The 25158-nt window shown below is 42.1% G+C and overlaps 2 protein-coding genes across 5 annotated transcripts in view; both read right to left on the bottom strand.

The window, feature by feature from the left end:
- Nucleotides 1-2950: 2950 nt before the first annotated feature.
- On the bottom strand, nt 2951-14887 carry LOC122178298 (lysozyme g-like). Of its 2 annotated transcripts, none has more exons than XR_006178272.1 (6): nt 6154-8211; nt 5433-5522; nt 5103-5299; nt 4751-4889; nt 3194-3885; nt 2951-3043 (listed from the first exon to the last, which is right to left on the bottom strand). XR_006178272.1 is itself a non-coding variant. In XM_042868395.1 (6 exons), exons 2-6 carry the CDS (start codon nt 6284-6286, stop codon nt 3755-3757), a joined length of 690 nt encoding a protein of 229 aa, XP_042724329.1. In that variant the 5' UTR covers nt 6287-6502; nt 14873-14887; the 3' UTR covers nt 3104-3754. The 2 variants fall into 2 exon arrangements, 1 of the variants encoding a protein (XP_042724329.1); XM_042868395.1 differs by lacking the exon at nt 2951-3043 and adding an exon at nt 14873-14887 and having other exon boundaries at nt 3104-3885; nt 6154-6502.
- Nucleotides 14888-15679: 792 nt separating this feature from the next.
- The window catches only part of TXNDC9 (thioredoxin domain containing 9), an 11216-nt gene continuing 1737 nt past the window's right edge, over nt 15680-25158 (bottom strand). For all 3 annotated transcript variants that reach the window (XM_042868220.1, XM_042868219.1, XM_042868221.1), the window contains 4 exons: nt 24571-24787; nt 21944-22062; nt 19482-19736; nt 15680-17060 (listed from right to left, as the gene is read on the bottom strand). In XM_042868220.1, the coding sequence (XP_042724154.1) occupies nt 16943-17060; nt 19482-19736; nt 21944-22062; nt 24571-24759 (681 nt within the window). In that variant the 5' untranslated portion in view covers nt 24760-24787 and the 3' untranslated portion in view covers nt 15680-16942. The remainder of the gene's footprint in view (nt 17061-19481; nt 19737-21943; nt 22063-24570; nt 24788-25158) is intronic.

Genomic DNA, 25158 nt, shown 5'->3' with positions numbered 1-25158 from the left:
CGGTCCTAGCAATGGTTAAAGGAGCAGCGAGCTGCTCTCCTGGGTTTGCTTTCATTGTTCATTTGTTTAACAGCTGAGATATGCTACCTGTGTGTGGAAAATTTGCCCAAGAACATTGTTATTTTAACATTATTTCTCGGAAATCTTACGGATCGGGAAGCTGATAATAAACCAAGGATTGGGGATTTCCACTCCCTTCGAGTTGGAAAGAGCAGGGGAAATAAGCTGGCTAATAACCAGTTGCTGTGGTCACGGGACTAGCTAAACCCTTCTCTGCCTTCTCCAAGGACCACTCTCAAGGCCCACGAGTACATCTTTCCCTCAGGTCTCACAGTAGGACTGCTGTGGTGGTCAGCAGTGCCATCCCAGCCACTCTGACCTGCTCTGCCTCTACAGTTTATTCCCTCTGGAGTACCGTGACCCAAAACAGCCTTCTTAAAATATCACATATTTAGCTACAAACACAAAGACCAGCTCTGCAGCAAAGAGGGCTGCACATACCAACCGCAAGAGATGCTCAGACCTGGGAACTGGTTCCTAGCTGGAAATCCCAGACCAGTTTTTCAACAGGTAATAAAGCAGAACAAACTCTTTCTCAGCACAACACTGCTGTGGTGGAATTCCCCTTTGTTTTGTGTCTGTCAGAGAAAGAGTCATGAGCTGTGGCTGAGACCCAGCCAAAACTGGCATTTAGAGTCATCTACCAGAGGACCCTGCTCATCTGCATTTAAATACACTTCCCAAAACTGACATCAGTTGTAACAAATGCTAGCATGGAAGATTTTATTTCCTCGTCTTGTTATTCCTATTTCTATTTGCTGACTGCAGAATCAAAGATAATCTGTCAAAGGGATTTTCCCTTTTTCTTTCCTTCCTCCTTCCCTTGGCATCAGCTTGTTGGGTTTTATGGGAACCCCAGCCCTCCTCATGAGATAGCTGCCTACCCGCTTCTCCAATGCTTATACACATACTTGAATTCCTTCAGTGTTTTGCAACTGTTTGAGTAAACTGTGTTTACTCAATTTCAGTTCCTTGGTTCCTAGCAGGTCTTGACCATTAGTGGAAGTGTTGATGTTCCTTCTCACTGTGGCAGTCACCTACCCAGATAGTTCTGGTCCCATTCACATCATGACCACAAACAATATAGAAAGCACTGTAGGACAGTCTGGAGTGGTTCCACGGGAGGCATCACGTTGGTTTGACCATAAGCTGCCAAGAACTGCTCCAAACAGTACTTTTTCTTCTTATCTTAAGGGCCTTCACATGAGACTACTTCAGAGATTGCTGATAAAAGCCTTATCAAGCTTGCAGTGTGGCACTACCACAGATTCTATCTTGGCCATCTACCCGGTGAGATAAGAGTTGTGGCTGGTTTGAGGCATTTTACCCCTACAGAACAACATTGCCAGAGCCCTCCTGGCTGTTTTTTTGATGCACTGTTGCCCCCCAGGTTCTTGAACAGTGGTTGTTCAATAGGTGTCTTTCCAGGCATTGCAACTAGGCTGTTTGGTCTCTGAATTCTAAACAGGGGGTATAAGAAAGAAGGAGACAAACTCTTTAGCGAGGTCTTTTCGGGTAGGACAAGGGGAAATAGTTTCAAACTAAATTAGGGGAGATTTACATTGGATATATGGAAGAAGTTTTTTATAATAAGGGTAGTGAAGCACCAGCACAGGTTGCCCAGAGATATGATGGGTGCCCATCCCTGGACACACTCAAGGTCAGGCTGGATGGGGCTCTGAGCAACCAGATCTAGCTGTAGATATCACTGTTCATCATTCAATTGGTCTAGATGGCCTTCATGGGTTGCTTCCAACCCAAATGATTCTATGATTCTATGATGTTCTTTCCCATCTTGTTCATCTTTTCTCTTTCCTGATCTGTCCTTCTGCTTTCCATGATAAATTCCATGCTATTAACTTGCTTTACAAGCTGCCTGCTTTTTCTAATCATCTGGAGTGTCCAAATTTGCTCCCACAGCTCCCTGTACCGGCCAGCTGAACAGTTTATTCCAAATACAACGTACATGAACACGCAAGGAAAGATCAGAGGTCAAAAACAGTGCCAGCTCACTGGCAGAAAACTTCTGCTCAAACCTGGTAGCAATATGCTGGTGTTGAATTCTCCTTAACTCCTTCCTGCCAACTTATCAGGCAGTTGTATTTCAATTCATTTCCCATGGAGATTTTCTGTAGTCGGTACAAAGTGCTGATACCATAAAATAACGTTTGTGATAAAACACAGAATTGCTGCAATCAAGACCTTTAAATGGACTTCTAAAAATTTCCTTGATGGGAGCAAGATGTGGAGCAGCAGCCTCACAGGTAACACATGCAGAAATGGGACACCCAATGCATTCAGAGGTCCACAGGAATAGCAGCACATCCTAGTGGCAGCAGATAAGGGCATTGTGAAGGGAACCAAAGAAATCTCCGCTTTTGCAAAGCTTCCAAACTCAAAAACTCTACAGATGTGGAAACGAGATTCCCTGCCCCCAGCCCATATAAAGCTTATAGTCTTCTACCAAAAGTGTTAACATACATTGTGCATAATGTAGGAGGATTGCATAAGATAGAAGTTTACAGCAAAGACTTCAACCTATGCATTTTACATAAGCTGTTTCAAGCAGAGATAATCAAACTGTGTGTGATGCCTTACGAGTCTGTATTATAACATGGTGTTTTACTAAAATTATCTGAGTTCAGCACAGAGTTCACTACAGACAAATTAGTATCTAGTTGAATACCTCTGGTAGCTCAACACTGAGCTGTTTCCTGGAGTCTTAAAGCAAAACAAAACAAAACACAGTAATGTTAGAGATGTCCTATAGCTCCCTCTGGCCTCCAGAAACTGTAAACATAAAACTGCCTGCAAGTATTTCACTTACACACAGTCCTTGCTGGGATGGTAAGCAGGTGAGTGACTGATGTCTCCCAGCCCAGCTCTTCCTACTGCTGCTCTGCTGCTCCGTTTTCCTCTTTCTGTTCTCAGAAAATCCCAAATTGGGTTAATTACCTAAGTCACAGGTTGCCACTGACGATGCCTTGTGAAACAGCAAAGATGAATACATTGCCAAACAAATAAAAAAATGGAATTCAACATTTATCTTTATTTTGATTGCCAGTAAACCTAAATTTGCACCCAGAACCATCCACATTAAAAAGTACTCTCAGTTTACAAACCCAGAGCTTACCCACTCCTAATTAGAAGTCAGGCAAACTGGCAGGACAGAGGGACAGAAGCTGGAATGCTTTTAAACTTGGCAGGTTCCAATGCTCCAATGCACAAATGCTCCAAAGGCAAAGCAGGGAAGATGTTGAGGTTGTTACCAGCACTGATGCTGTGACATAGCTCCTGGGACAGGTGTGTATGGAGTGATGGAAGACTCAGAGAGGAGCCTCTTCATTGGGAAGTGGCCAGCACTATCAAAGGGGAGAAAACTCAAGGGGTTATCCCTCCTGTTTGTAAGAGAGAACATGGGCAGCACAGCCCATGCTGAGTGAGAGCTGTTTGCATCCCCACCTGGAGATGCATGAACAGCCCCAGGTTCAGCTCCTGATACAAGGAGCGTCCTCACCCAACATTTTAGCATCACTTGGATGTCACTGTCTGACTTCTAAAGGCCTCCAGATTGTGCTCTGTTGTCCCTGTGAGGCACATCAGTCCTGCCAGGTCCCTGGGAGGCTCTGGGTACTACTGTCACTACTGGGCTAGTCTACATGTAGTGGAGGCTCGGTGGCAGGGGGTCACTGAGCTAGAACCCATTTCTCTTGAAGTATTGGGCCCTCCTGATCACGCTGTTGACATAGTTGTTATCTCTGCTGCAGGGGTCTTCATCGTACATCTGGAGGTTGCCGGCTCTTGCATGGTAGGTGCAGATTCCACCTGAAAAGAGTCAAGAGGAAGTTGTTGTGGGCTGATCAATCAGAAATATAGGTTTTAAAATAAAACTTCCCAGCCTGAAAGGCAACGCGTCTCATTGAACTTATACAGCACCATTGGAAATTGCTACTTGTGTCATTAATACTGAAAAGTGACTCATTTCGCAAAAGCCCTATTTCTGTAGTTAAGGAAACCATGGTTCCCCCAAATGAGGGTGGGAACAGCACAGTGACCCTATGAAGGCAGTCTAACGTGGCAGCGGGAGAGTAAGGATGGGAGAGCAAGAAATGGCATAGAGTGAAAAAATGGCATGCAAACATGGATTCTAAAGCTTCCTTGACTGAATGTTATAGCCTATCCCAACAACACTGTTGCTGGTCTGCTGTTTTGTGATTGCCTCTTTCAAATGAGGAAGATCTTTTATTTATGTATTTTTTTCAAGAGATGCTGAAACGCTGTACAGTCTGCCAGGCTGATGCTTTTATTCCTTCAGAGGTGATAGCAGCAAACGCGCTGCACTCTCATCATTTAGAGGCCTCTGCCTCACGCAAATGAAAATTCTTTGCCTGGTGTTAATTAAGTGTTGTTAGAAAGCTTCTTGTGTTCTTTAAATTGAAAAAAAAACCAACAACCACAAACCTACAACCACAAACTGCCTTGATGTACATATCCCAGTATGGATTGCAAACCAAATTGCTGACAGGGAAAACTAAGAGAGTTCTGTTTGTCAATTATTTCTGGTTTAAGGATTTCAACTGTTCACATCCCTGGTGAATGTTCACATACTGATGGTGCCAGTAACACAACTTCCCCTCTTTGTTTCTACACGTTCCTACACATCACCCCAGTGCACTCCCACATGCTGTACCTCGCAGCTGCTGGTCCCAGCTCCAGGCAGGGTGCCTTGCCCTCATTTCGTTGATTCCTGCCACCAGCATGCTCGAACATTGGTTTATGTGATCCTCACTGTCCCACGTCCCAAAGGGCTGATAATACCTCCTGTCAATCTGGAAAAGTCAAGAAGAAGACCAGTTTTTCTCGGAACACAGCCACCACTTATAGCTTCACCATGCTCTCAGCACCCGCAGGCTGCGATTCATAGGGACCTCATATCCCAGTGCTAAAGGCAGGATGTTTGCTAACTGAGGTGAAGCCCTGAGGCACCCAGCACACTGCCATACTGCCACACAGGATTATCTTCCCACGTCTCCTGGCTGTACCTGCATCAGGCCGTACCGCTGCTGGCCCTGGTCCCAGCCGTTGTTCAACAGAAGGCCGGCGCGGCTCTCCTGAGAGATGATGGCAGCAATGAGAGCCGGGTCCAAGCAAAGCCTTCTGGCCACTCTCTTAATGGGCACCTCGTATTTCCTCAAGCGGATGACGTCCGCTTCCACCGTTCTCCTCAGAGCAGCAGGGCCTGCAGCCAGGGCAGAGACAGCCTTACCCAACAGCTCCCTCAAAAGTGAAGCCTGGTGAGGATGCTGAGGATGCCAACAGGAGACACAGCATCTCTCTGTAGGCCAACAAGTCAAGCCGTGCCTGATACCTACCGCAGTCCTGGGCTCTTACGGCTGTGCAGGAAACTGTGGGTGCTTGAAGAGCACTGATATCACCATAGCAACTGTAGCTCATGGATGGAGCTGAAAAATTAAATGGAGGCGTTTGGAAACATTAGACCTCACAGCAGTATCATACAGCTTACTGCAGGTGAATACAGGCATGAGGTGTTCATCCAGACCCGTGATCCAAACCACTTTATTATCACTGTGCTTAGACTGTTGCCACTGCTGCCTATCAGTGATGTTATCAATCACAGCTAAAGAATAGGCATTTGTTACTTTCTGGTCAAACAGATTGAAATAAATTAAATATCATTTTACACAGACAGGTGTCATCCCTTTTAGGTGTAAAGGTTGCTGTGGGGGAAGGAACCACAGCCTCCGTATTTACTTATCAATGTCCCCTAGTGTCCAGGCCACCTCAGATGATGGCTGCTGGCACCTGAGCACTCTGGCTGAGAAGACCTCCTGCGTCCCTCTGCAGCTCAGTGGGAAATTAACTGAGGAGAGTGCATGCCTCAATCTGGGAAAACTGCCCTATTTATTTCCTCAAAACCCATGAAATTCATAGGTTCCATCTAACAAACAGCCTGTGATGTTTGTGAGATCATTCTGAGCAGACATAGAGGTCAGATAAGGCTGGATGGGTGTTTCTGTGACTCTGTGTGGCAGGGTGCTCACCACAGCACACCAAATGCAAGCCCAGGCTCACCAAACAGGGCCGAAAGGCCCAGCAAGAGCAGTGCAGTGACCATGGTGGTGGCTCTCCTCAGCTGCCCCAGGACACCTGAAAACACAGGATGAAGAAGTTGGAGCTGATATTCAGCAGCCTTGGAAGAAAGCATGCATGGCAAAAGGCCCCCTGCTCCTTCCCATCACCCATTGGCTTCAGAGTGTGGTGATGGGAGGAGATGGGAGCCCCACTTGCTTATTTCCTACCTATTCAGATGGTTTGGAGGGACATCTCCTCTATCACTTGTACCACCACGCCATCATTATCAGATTGAGAGGGAAGCACTAAGCTGGTGGCCATTGTCAGCAGGGATGTTTTGGCCTGTCATCTGCTGATACAGTAAAACCTCTGCATATATTCAGGTGTGTGATAATGGCAGATAATCACTTCAGTAATAAATGCCTCTTGTGTTTATCAATAAAATTCCAAAATATCATCAGATAATAGCTATTGACTGGAAAAAAAAAAGCATCGATTGCACTTGCCTTGCTGCAAAGCACATTAAAACCATGCAGTTTTACAAATTACAAATGCTTTTTTTTTTTCCCCGAGAGGGTTTTGAGTACAAAACAATGCCACAGCCCTTGCAGGCAATTCTCCTGCCATGCTATTAACACCTGAAAATGCCTTATTGATTTTAATAAGGCTTGACCTTTTCTCCAGCCTAATAGGTCTTTCTACTGTAAACTAGACCGCATGGATGTTTGAACACAAACAGTCCATCCACGTCATCTGAAAGACTCCAGTGCCCTGAGAGAGCTTATTTAGGTAGCCAAACCACTGCCTGAGCTCAGGTTGAGCCCTAACACTGAGTATTTCTCTGAGCAACCAGATCTAGCTGTAGGTGTCCCTGTTCATTATTAATCCTGGACTAGATCACCCCTCAGAGTTCCTTCCAGCTCAAACAGCTCTATGATTCTGTGATTCTATTTGCAAGAATAGAATATTGGATCAGCACAGCTTGACCCAATAACTCTTAATTCAATGGCAAGTCCATATGGGGCCCCAGCTAGCACTATGATTTGAAGCTGTTCCTACATGCAGAAAACTGCCATATAAAATTTCAAGTTATCAACCATTTTGTTTTCTGTCCCACCACAGAAATCGTCACAAGCCTTAAGTAGAAACAGCACAACAACTGCAATAATAACAAAGCAGTAAATCAAAGCAAAAATCAAGGCTTCTTCCCCTGAATATCTACTCTGAGTGGATTCAGACTCACCCGTCTTCAGTCGGCCTTGCTTTGAGGCAGGTCGCTCGATGAGTTTTATATATATGGGAATGAAGAGGTATCCACCCTCTGGGCTTTGGAATGTTAATTCCTACCTACTGTGATGACATTTGTTATAAAGTGTAACAAGCAGTATATAATAAGAGCTTTGAACCCTTATGTTTCCTTTCATCCAAAGATTTGCACAAGCAGTGGTTACTAAGACTCGGGACATTTCTGTGAAAGGAAATAAATATTGTTTTTCCTCCATCAGTGACTACACTGATGCTCCATAAATGACTTGCAGAAAGCATTTCAATGAATCAGTGGTGGGGACAGGCAAAAATCAGATCCCTCATAATGTTCTCCTTGCTTTATATCTCAGATTAGCCCAGGCACATTTCTGCAAGGGTTTTTGTCTTATTTCCTCAAGGACTTCAGATTAGTGACTGTCATGCCTTCATCGGAATTCCATAAAGGACAATTAAAGAAAACCATCTCTCTGCTTCATTGCTTACTGCAAGCCTAATTTGAGCAGGCAGCTAATAGACTTTGAGAGCAGAGGCAGGGTTTGACTTCTCTACTTGGGGAAGATGGATGCTGCAGCTGAGAAAGAAGGGTATTTGCACCATGTGTCTGAGGCACTTTTTGTGTGTAGAAGCTACTAAAACCGACTGAGTCATGTGGACACTGAAAAATCCGGGTCTGTGAGGCCAGTGTCTCTCTCCTTTCCCTCCTTTTTCTCTTCACCTGACTGCCTAGCAGGAGTGGAGGCTGACAAAGCAAGGTTTTCTCCAGGCAGCTTTTTTTTTTGTCATTTAATAAACAACAAATCCATTTATTCGTTTATTCATTTATTTATTTATTTATTTATTGGTTCCCTTTGTGCTTGAGACTTTCTGAGTATGAAATACTATTTCGGTCAGATATTACTTTTTAAGTTGAAAAACAAATGATGTTACGAGTCTTTACAGCTCAGGATATCAAGTGGGCCGTGTCCCCCTAAAACCCATGAATACAACTATCACAGACCTAGACCATGTGTCAGTGAGGAGAGGGACATCTAGCCCTGCTGTTACACAAAGTTGTGTTGGGTTGTGGTGAGTCCTAAGCCACTCATTTTTGGGGGGTGAAACATTGAAATAACAGGAACCTTTCCACAGACAACAAAACAGCAAGGCATGCATCCTTCCTCTGCAAACCCCATGTCTTATCATGGAGTCTTAGACTAGACTAAATTGTAAATCTTTTACTACAGCTCAAGTAAGATATTAAGTACTTAGTATCATTAAAGCGTTTGACATAACGTAAGGCACTAATCTATGTGCTATCTTTGGAAAAAACAGGTAGAAAATGGAGCCATCATACATACAGCATGGCTTTAAGGATCTCAGAAGCAAACTGTGACCAAAGAAATGCTGGGGGTAGGGAAAGCCCAAAGAAATGAGCTGGGAAATGGCCTGAGCGCACAGCTTGATGACAGCAAAACTGGTAGATATATTCATTTGTCTTTTGTAGAACAAGATGATCTATAGTACAAAGAGATGTATTCTTCCAAACGGATGGAAGTAATTGTATATTATTATGAAGTTGCCCTTTATAAAGACACTGTCATATTTGTGATCATAAACCACTGTTCCTCTCAAGTCACTTTGATGACTCAGAAATTTCTTTTTTTTTTGGAAAGTAGCCTCTGACTGTGAGAGAGATTTCTTTCTTAATAGGTTGGTCATTCTCTAATGGTCCTTAAGGTCATTTTCATTTCAAATACTGGTTCTCTTTGTTATGCATTTTCTCTCGTTTATTACCCACACAATCACAGACTTTCTGCCCATTGTATGGTACTGTCACATGAATTATTAATGCCTGCTTTGCATTGCATTGCATTGCTTTTTATTTACTCAATGAATTGCAGATGTTATTTTTTAAAGTACAGTTATTTCTATCTTCCCTGCTGCATGCTTAGATCCCTCTTCATCTTCACACGATTTCCTGCATAAGGCCAAATAAGAGGTCATTTTCTCAGCAGCATTATGAGTGATATTTTTCCTGCTAAACATTTCTCTATCCTCTCAAAATTTGCTGGCTTCTCTCTCTTAGAGTGGAATGCAGAAAGCAAACAGCCTTTATAGAAATGAGGTCATGCTAACATTGCTGAATGGAGCAGGGCTCTAAGCCAGCACGTTCATCCAGGGCACCACCATGCTGTAGGACCTGCAGGATGCTAGGTAGCCAGATTTTTTTGCCTGCTCTGTGTACTCTCAGAGCATCAAATTCAGGTGAACTGCTTAATGAAAGTGAGCTGCACCTGTCACAAGCACAGCACCATTTTGAATCTCAGCGCTAGATGTAATTTGGAAAATGATGTCAACAGCCTGAATTCAACCTCTGACTGACCAAAGGGATGGACACAGCTGTGTTACGATGCCACTACTGATATGCTGAAGAGAGGATGAGCTGGAAGGCATCTTCATGTATTGCCCAGAAAAGTGAACAGCCTGGAGATGCTCAAGGCCAGGTTAGATAGGGCCCTGGGCAGCCTGATCTCATGTCTGATTCAATGGTTGAAACTAGATGGTCCTCAAGGGCCCTCCAACCAAACTCTCCTGTGACCAAAACGTTCTTCAGAAATGGTTGGAATTAAATAAAGATCTCTGCAGGAACGCACTGAGCTCACGCCCCTGAACATTGTATTCATTCCTTCACAACATTACTGTACCTCCTTTTATATTTTTATTGTTCTTGCTATTTTATTTGGAAGCACAAGTTTTTAGATGTATATGATACTGTGAGACTTATTTAGAAAGGCAGCGATTTGCTTGCCCTTGTCACTGGTAAGGAAAGGATATGAAACCATGGCAATGCATTAATTATTAAATGAATATGTAAGAAAAAGAACACAAAGATTATCATTAAATATAACAACAACCCAAACACATAATTTGAAATGCATTTTGCTGATCTGTAGTTTTTAGATATAAAAAATGTCAGCATGCATTTGCTTTCTGCTGGATTTCAGTCAGCCCAGCACGTGATTAATAGGAGAGGATGGAAAGCCAAGGAAGGAGTTCACTTATCGTATGGTATCTCCATCTACCTAAGTTTAAGAAGCAGGTAAGCTTCCTGGCACTCACAGCCAGCCTCCAGCAATAAGCTGCATTTACACTGAGATACAGAGAATATAGAGTGGTCAAAAATGCTACCCTACAGCTTTACACTTACTTTAGAAAGGGATGCACCCGAGATCTAAAGCATACAACATACATAAGAGCACAAGACTCAATACCACTAGTTCTTCTCCACTCACAGATTTACACTTTTCTGTTTGCTTTCCTGTGCCACATATGTTCTACCAATTCTTTTTTTTTGCATTTTTTTCCCCCTCCCATTTAATGGAGGTGATTTTCAGAACGATGCTCCATTCTGAACACATTACCTCTTTCATGCCATTCTGCTTCAGCTGAGGGTTCTATCATCATGTTCCATGGGATGGTGAGAACACTCTCTAAAACTACCTGGAACAATACCCATACTAATTACTGTCTCTTTGGCACACTTCAGCCCTCGTTTCATAACATCACCAGTCAGATGCATTTCTCAGGCTATTCCTTTTGTCTGAGACGTAATTATAAGTAACACTGGGTATTTACAAGCTTTATGACAGCTTTATAGAGAAACTGCCCATGCTGATGCACAGGGGATGCCTAGCACTAATTGACCAGTTAAAGATACATCTATAACTTCCCCTCATGGGCTTGTTTAGTCCCAATCCTTTCATCTCAGGCAAACACTGTAGAGCTGTGTCTCTTAACTTCTGAAGGGGTATAGCCACCTTAAGAGTAGAATTTCTTTTCTATGTCCAGTGCATCTCTAAATAACAATAGCTAAAGTGTGCTGAGAGGGACTTCAAATCTGTTAGATGTGAGGCTCTCCATTTTCACCGTGCTCTGAACCAAACAGCTGTTGAGGGCCACAGTTTCCTCCCTTATATTGCCTTTATGAAAAACGCAGGTGAGCACTGAAACAACATCCCAATATGCACAAAGCTTCTCTCTAGCCATTGTGAAAAGAAATCAAGTATTTTTCTTCTGTTTTCTGAAATACTTTGAACATTATTGTAGGAAAGGTAGTTGAACAAGTAACTCACTGTGCTGAGACTTCATATCTCAGCTTAAACACAGACACATCACTTAAAACAGGTCATTTAGAGTTCAAGTCAGGAGAGGGTGTAAACTCATAAAGCCTGGGCACTGACGGGTTCCAGAACTGTGTTCCACTTACTTGACTGAGTTGTACTTCAGTTCTTGCACAAATCTAAAACAGCCCAGCCAGAGCAGCTTGGTCCTTACCTTCTAAAGACTGGGCTCTGGTCTTTGCCTCCCAGTGTCAAAATCTCTGGGCAAATGGGAGTCTGTAACCTGAACTCATGTGTTTACTCACAGAAGGTGGCTGTGATGCCTACTCTGTTTAAACCAGAGTAGGTTAGTTAGAGGATAACCTCACGAAGGCAAAAACCCACATTAAACTCCCTTTTGCATAAAGCACTTAAATGCCACACCAATAAGATGTCTGTGTTTTTTAGCCTGTCAAGCTTGCATTACTGTGTGGTGGAACACAACAGAGCTGCAGAGGAAGCCAAGAAGAAGACAGGGGAACAGCTTGATAGCCTGTCAGCAAGGTCTTTCAGTACCAAGGTGGCACAGTCATATCAGCTCCTTGTTCCTGAGACTGCACTGGTGTTTTATATTACATATGTGGAAAAAAATAAAACAAACACCATACACACACACACAAACCAACAAACCAGTGGAAAATGCTGGGAATATTGGACTGGGAATAGGAAAGAGAATGCAAACTTCTTCCAATTCCGTAATCTCCTAAGTCACTTCTGTCTTCTGCTCCTTCTTCCCAGTCCCACAGTCCTTATGCTGTCTTGCACAAAGCTTCAGAAGTGAGGGTAGAGAGAAGCGTTGTACCTGGGCAGAATGTTTCATAGTCGCCCACTTCACAGCACTCATCAGCATTCTGGATGCCTCTGATCCTATCCTGGGCCACCTCACACCAAAAAGAAAGCTGAGAAGCCTACTCTCAAAATACGAGTGCCAGGAAAAGGCTGACATTAGATACTGGAGCACCCAGTTCTTGGTGTTCCCAGGTCTTCCAGCAGAGCTAATCTTGTTTTAGTTTCCCACATACAAAAGGAGGATTGCACATTTGTGACTCACAGGGATGTCAGGCTAACATCTATGAATAATTAACTTTACCCATTAATCATGATAACTATTAAGAGATTTTCTGTGTGCCTGGAATTCATGGTACAAAGCACTGAGGACCATCAACATTTTGGAAACCAAACAGGAAACAGTTCCAGGCTTTTTTGTAGGGCAGCACACTAACAAAAGAAATAATTAGCAAGGAAGAACAGGAAAGGAATTAATTAGCTTTCATATGTTACAATCACCTGATTTTCATACAGTGTCATCCTGGGAAAAGCCGATGTTTAGCAATACATTGTTTGTAAAGTAGATAATTATCTGCAAGCATATTTAAAAGGAATTGTATGTTATAATCTACCACAGGGCAGATGATGTTTGTACAGGTTGTGTTTAGAAAAGCAAAGTATAGCAACACAAGTCCGGTGCTGAGTTATACAGTTACATAGCTCTTGAACCAGCAGGTCCAGGTTTATTTCAGGCAGCTCAACCCAGGGCTGTAACAGTGTAATAGCTAGTCCAGAAACTGTAGCCTCAGAGTGTGTTTCATGGGATCTCTAAAAGCAATTCTCAACACCCCCTTTTCATCTAAAAAACATCTAATATCTCCCAGTGTACATACATTTGAAATTAATTCACCACATTTGAACTAGATATATTTTAGAATCATAGAATCACTCAGGTTGGAAAAGACCTTGAAGATCATCAAGTCCAACCACAACCTCACCATCCTACCCGGACTCTAACAGCCCTCTGCTAAATCATGTCCCTGAGCACCACATCCAGTTTTTAAACACATCCAGGGATGGTGACTCAACCACCTCCCTGGGGAGCCAATTCCAGTGCTTAACAACCCTTTCTGTACAGAAATGTTTCCTGATTTCCAACTTAAGATCTTCAAAGCAGTAACTTGCTCAGATGTGTGGGAACCTATTTATCCTTTACAGAGGGATAAAGGGCAACATCCTCCTCAGAACATTTAACATAACTGTATAACATCAAATACCCTCCAATTCTGACTTGCAGGGGTCTTAAACCCGGGAGCATAACCCCCACTCTCAAGCTGCTGGACACAGTTGATCTAAAAAGACAGGCAGGTCAACCAATCACTGACAACTTCCCTTTGAAACAGTGGAATACACAGCTAATGAGTATGCAGTGAGCCCAGAAGGCAGATGATTCCTGCATCAATTTGGTGAGTGTGTATACATAGGAAGAAAATAACAGTGTCCTCAACACACCTGCTATTCAAAGCTCATTTTCTGTAGACATTTCTGTAGGCTAGTATTCATTTTAGAATTTCTAGTAGGAAAACAACACAAAATGGATGACTTGGAGCACAGGGCTGGAAAACGTCTATTCATCTTTAGTGTCTGCCTTCATGAACAGTCCCTATTACAACTGCAGGGGACTCAAGCTACTAATGGGTCCGACTGCAGCTGCTGATTTGTTATGCACTTCAGAGTTTGTCTCATCTCTTTCAAGGACTGAACTTCCTCACACTTCCCAAATCCCAAATCAGCACTTTATGTAGGCAGATTTCTCAACCAGGGCATCCCAAGCTTCAAGTGGCATCAATCAGCCATCGGTGCACAGTCAAGCCCAAATAATCTAGCATTAAGCTGAACAGTACCAACCTCATTATTTTCTCTATGCATTAATGATTACTTTGTGGAAGCATCAAGCCCACACTTAATCGCTAATCGTTATTAATATTACATGCTCAGTTCATGCACAAGCCCCACAGCCTCAAATGCTGTATGTGAACATTTCTCATCTATTTATTCCACAATACCCCTTCAGGGCTGGCACATGCCAGACCAGGTGCCATTTTGTAATTAGTCTAGGTTCAGGAGCCCCAGTTAATCGTGTCCTTCTATACACATCATGTCACAGCCAAAAGCAACTAATGACATACGACCCAAGCCTTCTGGGTACTACATATTCTCATCTTCTCTGTCAGTTTCATTGCCACCAGTTGACTGATGACAAAAATCAAGCTTCGTGCTTTCTGAATTTCTGCAGTTGACATTTTGTTACACTGTGCTCTTTTGTTGTTCTCTCTCTAGCTTGCTGAAACACATCTGACTGCCATGGACATCTGGCCAAATAATCTGTACAACAGAATTACTGAGCTTCACCTCAGATGAAGAATGTGTTCCCCAAAATGCAAAGAATTTTCCACAACTTAAAAGAATTTCTATACTTGAGATGAAAAGAATTAATGGTTTTGGACTGCTTGAAATAGTATGCAGATCAAGACTGGAAAACTTACCAGAATAACCATGCAGTGACAGTTTAAATCTTCATTTAGGGCAGAAAATGGAGAAAGCAGACACAAAAATCTGAAGCAGGCAGATCTGTGTGGTTGCTACTTGAAAATAAACTAATCAATACAATCTCAACCTCCTCTTTTATCCAAACTGCACATTCCTTGCAAGCCCTTAGCATCAGCACTGGAGTGTGTGAGGTCATGCTACAAGCCAATGAAGGAACAGGCAGAACTGAAGATTAGTCTTGGAAAAAAAAAAATCAGCAGCTTAGAGGGACATGAAACCACAGCATTGGTATTGTGTTCATAATGGAGTTATTCACACACAGAACTTAATAAACTTTAACAGTGCTACCTGCCAGAATCTTGACTACTAGAAGTAGTACAGAAGTACAGAAGCTACTACCTAAATGCACATCCATGGAACATGCAGGAATTTTAAACAGGATTTTATATTTCCACATCTACTTCAACATAATTAAGACTCAGAGATGAGCCCTGCTAAGGCACTCTTAACAATGCTGTGAAACATTTGTCTCCTAAATCCAATTCCATGCAAAAAAACACTAGTGCAGTTAGAGAGTTTGTGCACTGCAAGAGAGATCAGCTCGAAGCAAGCCTGCTTCTAATGCACTAATAGGCAGCTGCATCTTAAGGTGACTGATTACTTTCTCAAAATGAAGTCAATGTCAGAACAGACAGTAGCTCGCTACAAATCTAGCAAGAGCACGTGCAACATTGACAGGCCACTGAAAGAAAGTAACTCAGAGCAGCTAGACCATCTTAATGGAAAGAATGCAGAAGTCAACATTAGAATTAAAATAATTTTATTTCAATGTACATGACCTGAAATAAAATATAATAATTATTGTTTAGACTTACTTGCAGGGTTATATTGCTGGGCTGGCCCAATGGCATTCTCCACTACAAGGCAGCAAGAACTAACAAGACCCACTTCATTGGCTTTTTTAGGCCAATTCAAAGTATCATCTTAGAAAGCATCCTCCAGCACACAGCAAACCATGATTTCGAGAATAAAAGAAAAACATTTAACTTTTCACCTACCCAGAAAATTTATATCATGTTCCAAAGATGCTCTCCCTTGAAAATTCAGTCTGTTACCGAAAAAACAGCACACAGAATGCTGAGCTATATCTAAACAGATCAAGGTTTCTCCTGAATTCTTTTCTCTAGCCTACTCTCTTGTACAAAGCATCTGCTAAAAAAAATCCACACATTCAAAACCATGTAACTATACAAACCTTTTTTACAACTTACAGTGCAATGTAGTTATGCAATGTTGTGACATGGCACCACGAGGTAAGCAATCCTCTGTTAAAATGTATAATTCCTGCACTAATAACTTGTGGTGCTTTACTGACAATAAACAGTTGTAAGTTTGAAGAGAACTGGCAGATGAACAGATAGAGAAAAATCAAATTGCTTCTTGTCTCCTTTAATGAAGAAAATTGAAAAACAAACCAAAACTTAAATTCAATGAAAACAATAGGAGTAGTCCTTGACACAACGCAGTTAAGTTGCGGACTCCTTGCCAAACGATGTGAAAGCTATAAAGATGTAACGATGGTTAAAAAGATTTTTTTCTTTTTATCCAACAAATGTTTTCAGACAGAGTTCCCCAAGCCATAAACTGCTCAGACTATTTCCTGAAGAGGCATCGCTATCTGCTTACCCTGTTTTTACTCTTTCTTGTGCATCTGCTGTTGGCCACTGAGACTGGATATAGGGCCAGATGGACCTTTGGTCTGACTTGAGACAGCTGTTCCTAACAGTTACTTCACAACACTTCATAAATGTACAGTTAGACAAAGTTCGTTGTTGGCAACACGTGACTTAATTAGGACTTTGATTTTTGAGTTACAAATGACTCCCAAAAGAGAGAAAAAAAAAAATATTTTAGGCTCTCTTCTGATATGACCCAGTTGTATAAAACTGTATAGAAAAAGTGAGCATTATGCGCAGATGTAATGAAAAGCAATAAGATTTATAAAAATCATCCTTAAAAATGTACCAAGCATAAACAAAACATGATTTATAAATAGATTTAATGTTCTAGTCATCATCAGAATCTGAATCATATTTCTTCCCTCTGATGGTCTTCTTATCCAACTTTGTAAAGCTTGCTCCAAATTTCTTTTGGCTTTGAAAAGGTGGCTCCATCAAGTTTCCACTAAAATAATAATAATAAAAAAAAAAAAGGTGTTGTTTAAGGTCATATTTATGCAGACAGAAAATAGCATCTCCAGCTACCTGTCCCTCCAGAAAAAAAACACAAACACCAAGCAAACACAATCCCTGCTCCCTAAAGCCACCCTGAGTAGCACAGTGCAATTGCCAGCAGAGCATAACCTTATTTGACACTATGCACAGCCTAGTAGGCTGTGCAAGAACGCACCCCTCAGTCTGCACATGACCTTGTGGGAGTCTTCTCACTAGTGAGTGGGTGCAGAGGTTGCTGAATCAGAGAACGGCTTGGATTGGAAAGGAACCTCAAGGATCATCAAGCTCCAACCCTGCCACAACAGGCAGGGCCACCAACCTCCACATTTAATAGTAAACCAGGCTGCCCAGGGCCCCATCCAACCCTGCCTTGAACACCTCCAGGGACGGGGCATCCACAACTTCTCTGGGCAGCCTGTGCCAGCACCTCACCACTCTCTCTGTGAAGAACTTCCCCCTGACATCCAACCTAAATCTTCCCTACTTGAATCTATATCTAGCTATTACCTGTGTTCACGTAAAGCTGGGGCTCCTGCATTTTCTAAAGCAGAGGGGAATCCTCTCCCCTCATTCAGAGAAGGCTGTAGGTGCTTTTAATTCACGTGAGCCGCAAGAGGTTTGCATGTCAGTGTTAGGGAGTGAGCAATTAGAACTTTTTAGAATTAGCTACAGAAGGCTGATTGAAAATTCGTTGTTAACACTTTGTAAATAACATGTTGGAGCTATCGACTCTAAATACAAAGTTCACTGACTGCTAGTTAATTACATGTCAGTAATTAGTCAATACGACATCTGAATCCTGATTTTACTCAAATCAATGTGACCAGAACATTTTTCCTCCTAAATACAGCACATCCTTTCACCATCTGTCATCCAACATACACTGAAGGAAAAAGAAACCCACGAAAAACCCAAACGCCTGTTTTCAGATTCATGAGGAACTCCAGAGAGTAGGATGCTGCATTCAGAGCTACGTGGAAACATTTATAAATGAACACGTCCAGGAATTATCTCCTGGGCTGTGCAGATATAGTGGCTTGCTTTCCAAAGCCAGAGCACCAAACTTAGAGTGTGGAAAAAAAAAAAGAACAAAATGTTCTACTGGAAGCAGAATACACTGTACTATGAGTCAAGCAGAAAGTAAAATTATGCAGTGAGCCAGTGTACAAAAATTTAGCAAATTCAGCACAGCTTGATACAACTCCACTCAATTATTTCTCCCATAAAGGGGTGCTGCTGTCTACAACATACATCCACACTGCCTTTAAGTCCTCTGTTTATTCTCTTGTTACTGAACAGGCAAGTGGATATTACCACTTGTTATGAATTACAAATTTTCATTTTGGTCATCTGAAGTTCAACAGCTGACAAGCTAAAGTGAGTAATAGTTTATTTGCCTTTGAGATATAGTACCTCTTGTCATAATTTGGGAATTAGGCATTTAAATAAACTGCAGACAATAAAGTATTAGAAAAAGCATTAATGTAGCTTATAGAGTTTTCACTGAAGCGAATTAAAATGCTCAAACTTTACTGCATTGTAACTGTGATGCCTGAGCTCATTTAGAATGAATGACATTAGGCACAGGACTCAGCCAGGTTAGCTCTTCTATATACCTGCAGTGAAAATGCTACGTCACAGCGTGACACAATGATTGAGCACCTGGTGGGAAGGCAGGGCCAGCCCAGGGGAGCTCAGGTGCATGCAATGGCTGAGTGACCAGGAGGGGTGCAGCCAGGATCCACCCCTTCCCAGATCTGATTTAAGGGCTGGCAGTGGAGGTAAGGCCGTCTCACTGGGGACCCCTACATACCTGAGGCCTTCTGAAATTAAGCAGCTTCTTTCCCTTGTTTCTGTGCCCACTGCTGTTGCATTTGAGTGAATCCTCACTTGCTGCAGCCTGGGATCTTGCTGCCTTACTGACATTCTCATGCTATCCAGGGTGTTACAATACCTTACAGCAAGAACTGTGTTTGTTTTTATTACTGTACCAAAAATACATAATGATCATTATAAGATATCAACACATTGCCAAAGATATGCACTTGCTTTCCCTTGCTAATGTACACAGATGAAATCATGACATAGAATCATAGAATGACCTGGGTTGAAAAGGACCACGATGATCATCTGGTTTCAACCCCCCTGCTATGTGCAGGGTCCCCAACCAGCAGACCAGGCTGCCCAGAGCCACATCCAGCCTGGCCTTGAATGCCTCCAGGGATGGGGCATCCACAGTCTCCTTGAGCAACCTTAAACTTGTTTGTGCCTTAATCATATAATGTATCAAAGTTACAAACCTTTAGATTCTTGTCTACAAGCATGTTCTTGCATTTTATCTAGAAAAAGCAATCACAAAACTGTTAATTACCTGTAATTAATTATGTCTGCACAGCCTAATCTCCATTCTAAGGTCTCTGTAGTGAAGTCATCAGTGTTACCGAGATCAGTGAAGCCAACAATATAGTCTTGTGTTTTTCCATCTTTTATTAGTGCTAGAGTTGGAATTACTTTGATGCGCAGTCTCTCACACAAGAAAGGAGATTTTTCTGCATTTAACTTCAAGAATTTCGTCTCAACATGTTTTTTTGCCAATACAGTCAAATGCTTGTCCATTATTTGGCACCTGTGAGAAAAAAAAACATATGAAACATTATTGTCAATGAGATGACAAACACATACTTTATAGAAACAAGAGTTATTTCTATCATGTTGCTTCTTTAGACATCATCTTTAAAATTAAAAATTTAGTTCCAAGAGAAGCTGTGTTCAAAGGGATGCCAGACCTAACAACAGAACAATACCTTGGAGCACCTTTATTGCATAATTACATCATCCATTTCTATTGTTTCTTAATTATACTCCAAATCCCCCATGCACCAGGAAAGCCTCTTTCACTTCTGAAGACCTGCAGTTATTGACAAAATTTCCTCCTGATCTCCATGTTCCTCTTTAGTTTCATTGTCTGTGTGCTCAGAAAATTTCTCACTAATCAACTTTCTAACTTCATAAAAGTCACAGCCTCCAACTCTGAGACACAGTAAGTCACTGTACGCAGAAAAATATATTTGCACAGAGCCCTTCATTAGTGCCAAAGGCACATGTTTCACTTTTCTGTGGCAAAGTAATAATAATGAACATATAATTATCATTTCTCAGCTAAGGGACAGTAACATGAACTGCCCAAAATACTTCTCAGAAGGCACAGACATATAGAACTGTCACTTGCAATCTTCACATGCTGAACTTTCTTCTTGGAGTGGTTTGGCTCAGCTGCACAAATCTGATGTGACTGTCCTTAAGTAAAGGAGAAGGCTGAGAAGATCAAAAAGCTGGAGTGGACAAGGATGAAAACAACTTGATAATGTGGATGGTAAATCTGACACAGTAGGTTCAAGCTGGTTGCCAGCATTACATGTTTCACAAAGAACTTTTAAAGAAAGTTTCTCTTCCTGTCTGAGACTACACACTTAATTGGTTCAAACAACAGCAATGAGATCCACACCTGTTTTAATCTACTTATTTGCACAGGTGTTTTTCCAACTTTGTTTTGCTTAGTAAAAGCTAGCTGAATCCAACAGCTTCAGATACTAAGAATGTTTTGGTCAGAAGGGACCTCAGAGACCATCCAGTTCCAACTTTTCTGCTATGAGCATGGACACTTACCAGTCCAGGATGCCCAAAGCCACATCACTGCCCTGAAACATCTCCAGGAATGGGACATCCATGGTGTCTTTCCTGTAGGCCCCCTTCAAGTACTGGAAGGCTGCTCTAAGGTCTCTCCAGAGCCTTCTCTTCTTCAGGCTGAACAACCCCAATTCTCACAGCCTGTCTTCACAGCAGAGCTACTCCTGTCCTCTCATTTTCCTTGTAGCCCTCTCTGGACCTACTCCAACAGCTTCACGTCATTCTTGTGCAGGGGACCCCAGAGCTGAACACGGCTGTGCAGGTTGGGGTCACAGGAGAAACTCAGAAGAGCCCTTTCTATTTTACTACCTCTCTATTTTATTCAGAAAACTTAAGATGCAAATACCTAGCTGCATAATCTAGATTTAACCTTTTTTCTATTTCTTACATTGAAGCTGTTTCAGTTTATGTTTCATAAACCAGACAGAATGCAACTTGGGGAAAAAGATAGGACAACTGGCTCCTCCTTCAATAAGCACTGCAATCTGCAATTGCACTTCAACAGAAGGCACTGAGATAAACCATCTAGGAACAGCTTACAACCCAGAACTTCTGAAATTCCTCCACAGCAGTGGGAGATCTTATTTTAGGTTCCCATTCTGAGTCAGGACGTTTACTCAGATCTAGGTCTCTCATGGTCTAAAGAAGTGACATAATCATGACAGTACAGGCCCAAAGAGAAAACAGCTATAGCTGGTATCCAGGAACCCTTTCAAAAGTCAAAACCTTAAATTCTAAAGATGCCTACAGAGGTTCATGTTTATATTCTGATTTTGTCTGTCAGAACTTCCCAGAATATCTCCATCTGGAATAACGACAGTGATCTGTCAGAAGTTGCTAGTCTTATGTGGTCACTAAATGTAGAGAGCTGGCTCCCTGAAACAAAATCAACAATGACCCACAGCACTGTCTGACATCATTCAGTAACTTGCATAATTGATTACAGTACAAATGCCAAATCACATTCACCTCACTTGGAAAACAACACGTGATTTTGGGGAAGTAAGAATTGGAAAATCACGGTCTTTTCATACTTCTAAAAATCTGAATTTACTTATGAGATTTTAACTGCTTTTAGCAGATTTTAACTGCTTTTATAAACAAATATAAAGAGGAGGTTTCTCAAACATCAGTTACTTACTATACCTGAAAGTTGTATCTCTGTAGAAGTGGCAAACCACATTTTTACTTTCTTTGACTTCTTGGAAAAAGTCTCTCTCACTTGGGATTTCTCTGTACTCTCCATGTCCTTTAGAAAGCCACTCCTTAGGGAAAACAAAAGGAAATAATTAGTATAGATTTAGTTAGCCCTGCATCTGCTGTGCCAGCATGACGGCTCTTAAGAACCAAAAACAACAAACAAAAAAATAGAAGGGACTTCAGTGGAAGCCCATTTCATACAGGAATAGGTAGAAGGCAGGTGGTTGAGCTGTAAGATACCTCACATATTTGTAAACACAAGTCTTGCTCTGAATTGCAGAGATTTCTGCAGCGCAGCCTCTCAGTGAGATCAGACTAGCTCAAAGCAGAAATTCTCCAAATTGAAAACTGTAAGTGTACAGCTTGGTCGACTCCAGACTGCTTTTGCACAATAAAAAACAAACAAACAAAAAACCAACCAGCTTCTGAAAATTAATTATAGTGCATTCGTAAGAAACTCTTCACAGTGAGAATGGCGAGGCAGTGGTACAGGCTGCCCAGGTGGCACACTCTGGGAAGTGGGCAAGGTAAGGCTGGATAGGTCTTTGGGCAGCCTGATTTACTGAGAGTTGTCCCTGCTCATAGCAAGGTGCTTGGACTTCAAAGGTTCCTTCCAACCTAAACCATTCTATGGTTCTATAACAAAAAAACAACCAAAACAACAAAACCCAGACAGCCAACAACCAGCAAGTATAGTCATATAAAGAAATTATCACGATGACTTATTTTTCCAGAATAGCATGAGGCATCTTACTTTTTACTCAATAGTAAACTACTTCAAAATTGCACTTCAAAAGAGATAACAGTGACAGAAGATCAACTGATAGGAGTACATTTGTGCAGGTGAACTTCCATGTGTCCATATCTAAGTGTGCCCAAGTGTCATGACTTTGAAGAAAAAAAATATAACTGTTAAAGATAAGCAAATAGCATAACACTTTTTCTGCTTCCACATGTGGAGAATCAAAGCCATTAACACTGCCTCTTGTCCAGAACCCCAACCATTCCACATTTTACTGCATTTCTAATTCAAAACATGGCACGAGCCACCACAGCCAAAGGATCTCCTCTCAACCCAGTCACCCTTACCCTGCCCCAGTCTATTTCTTTCTTCAGGTTTGCAAAGAATAAATTAAGAAACCTATTTAGAACTCAGACCACATGTTACAGAAATACAGGAGTTGGAAGGTACCTCTAGAGATCATAAATCCAACCCTCTACTAAAGCAGGTTTGACAACAGAGGAAAGTGTCCAGGATATCCTTTGAATATCTCCAGAGAAGGAGACACCTCAACCACTTAGGACAGCTTTTTTTCAGAGCTCTGTCACCCCCAAAGTGAAGGTGCCTTTCCTTATGTTCACATGGAACTTCCAATGTTCCAGTTTGTGCCTCTTACCCCTTGTTCTATCAGTGGGCACTACTGAAGTCCAGGGTTACAGTTCTACCCACTGCCCTGCTTCTTTCACACGAGATCCTGAACTCTACTACCTTACGATCACTGCAGCTAAGGTCATCTCCAGCCTTCACATCCCCAACCAAACCTTCTTTGTAAGCAGAAGGTCCAGCAACACATATCTTGTTGGCTTAACCACCACCTGTGTCAGAAAGCTACCAGCAACACTTTACAGGAACCTCTTGAACTGCACGTGTTTGGCTGAGTTTCTTTTTGATGCCCACTGCAGGCTGCCAGTATAGTGTCTATAGCTGTAAGAGCTTTATATCTTTTTGGTTGTGAAGGGTGGGGACAGAACTGGAGCCCTGCTTTTGTGAGTTATCAGGGACCAAGATGTTGTTCCCAACACTGCCCACACCTCCTCAGCTGCTCTAATGATGGCTAGAGGATCCTGGCATCTCTCCCCTTACCTTGGGGTCTCCTCAATTTCAAGACCCCCTTCACACACTTTAATCCCCACTCTGCATGCTGCTTCAGAACATGCCTGCACTTGAGGTGATCACCTCAGAGCATATATTACTAAAACTTTGTGTTTTCAGGAAGAACTTCCAGGGGAGCATCAAGACCACAGTTTAGCAAGAGATGCTAGGAAACAAAGCAGAATTTCTTCCTGCAAGAAGAAATGAAAAGGCATACACAGCCAGCGTTTCATTAGATTAGAAGAAGCATGACAACTAATTTCACCTCAGAACAAGGACAGACTCTACATCATTCTTCTACAGAATGCCTTAGAAAAGAGCAAGCACCACTCACATTCCCTAATTAAACTTCTCCAGCATCTGGAAACACAAGGAACCTCAAAAGCTTGTGGTTAAATTGTCTGCAAGGCTTAGCTTTCATGCAGCAACATTCACTGAGCAATGACACACTGAGATCTTTGTACTAAACTCCTTATCCCACTCTTCCTGTAAGACAATCACAGAGATTTTTTTTGACTCTGAATATCGCAAATCACACAATGCATGGACAGATGCTTGCTTTTCTACATAATTTAAAATTACTAAATACAGGAAACTGAGAGAAAAAATACCCATTTAGTTCACCCATACAATTTTTCTAGGATTTCCAAAAAGCCTGTTACACCGTATGAATCAAAACCTATGTTAGTCTAAGAATTACTTGTTTCTGCTGCTGGGCCTTTTTCAGTGCTTCAAGTCTCCTCTGTTTCAGGTGTTCCAACTCATCTTCATCCATTTGGTCGAGCTTCTGCATTTCAGCATCCAGATGTTCTTCCACTACCTTGGCAGTCTGAAGTATTTCATTCTCCAGAACTTTCTGAAGTATTTCAACAGATGTATCAGCAGCCATCTTTAAGTACAAAGTGATCTCCTCAGAGCTGTGGAAACAGTGATACCTGGTGTGAGCACTTCCAATTAAAAGCCTTATCTCTCTGGCTTGCAGTTTACATCCTACAGAAACAAAATGTTACTGTTGTATGGGAACTGTTGAGTCACGGCCTGAACCTCTGATTAATCACCTGAGGTGAGCCTTGAGTCAGCCAGAGGAGCACAGCTGAAGGCAATTCACCTGTGCTTCCGGAAGGGGTGGAGCCAGGCTCCACCCCTCCTGGACCTATTTAAGAGCTGGCTACCAGAGGGGAAGGATCTCTTCTGGAGATCCTCCTCTTTTGGTATCTTCTAGTGAGCTCAACCCAAGGGTAAGCTCTTCTACTTATTCTCTTTTGTGATCCTTGTTTGCTTTTGCCTT

This window comes from Lagopus leucura, unplaced genomic scaffold, assembly GCF_019238085.1.
Source record: "Lagopus leucura isolate 7727_CA_CO unplaced genomic scaffold, USGS_WTPT01 Super-Scaffold_100001, whole genome shotgun sequence".
NCBI lineage: Eukaryota > Metazoa > Chordata > Aves > Galliformes > Phasianidae > Lagopus > Lagopus leucura.
This window is presented reverse-complemented; position numbering and strand designations above follow the sequence as displayed.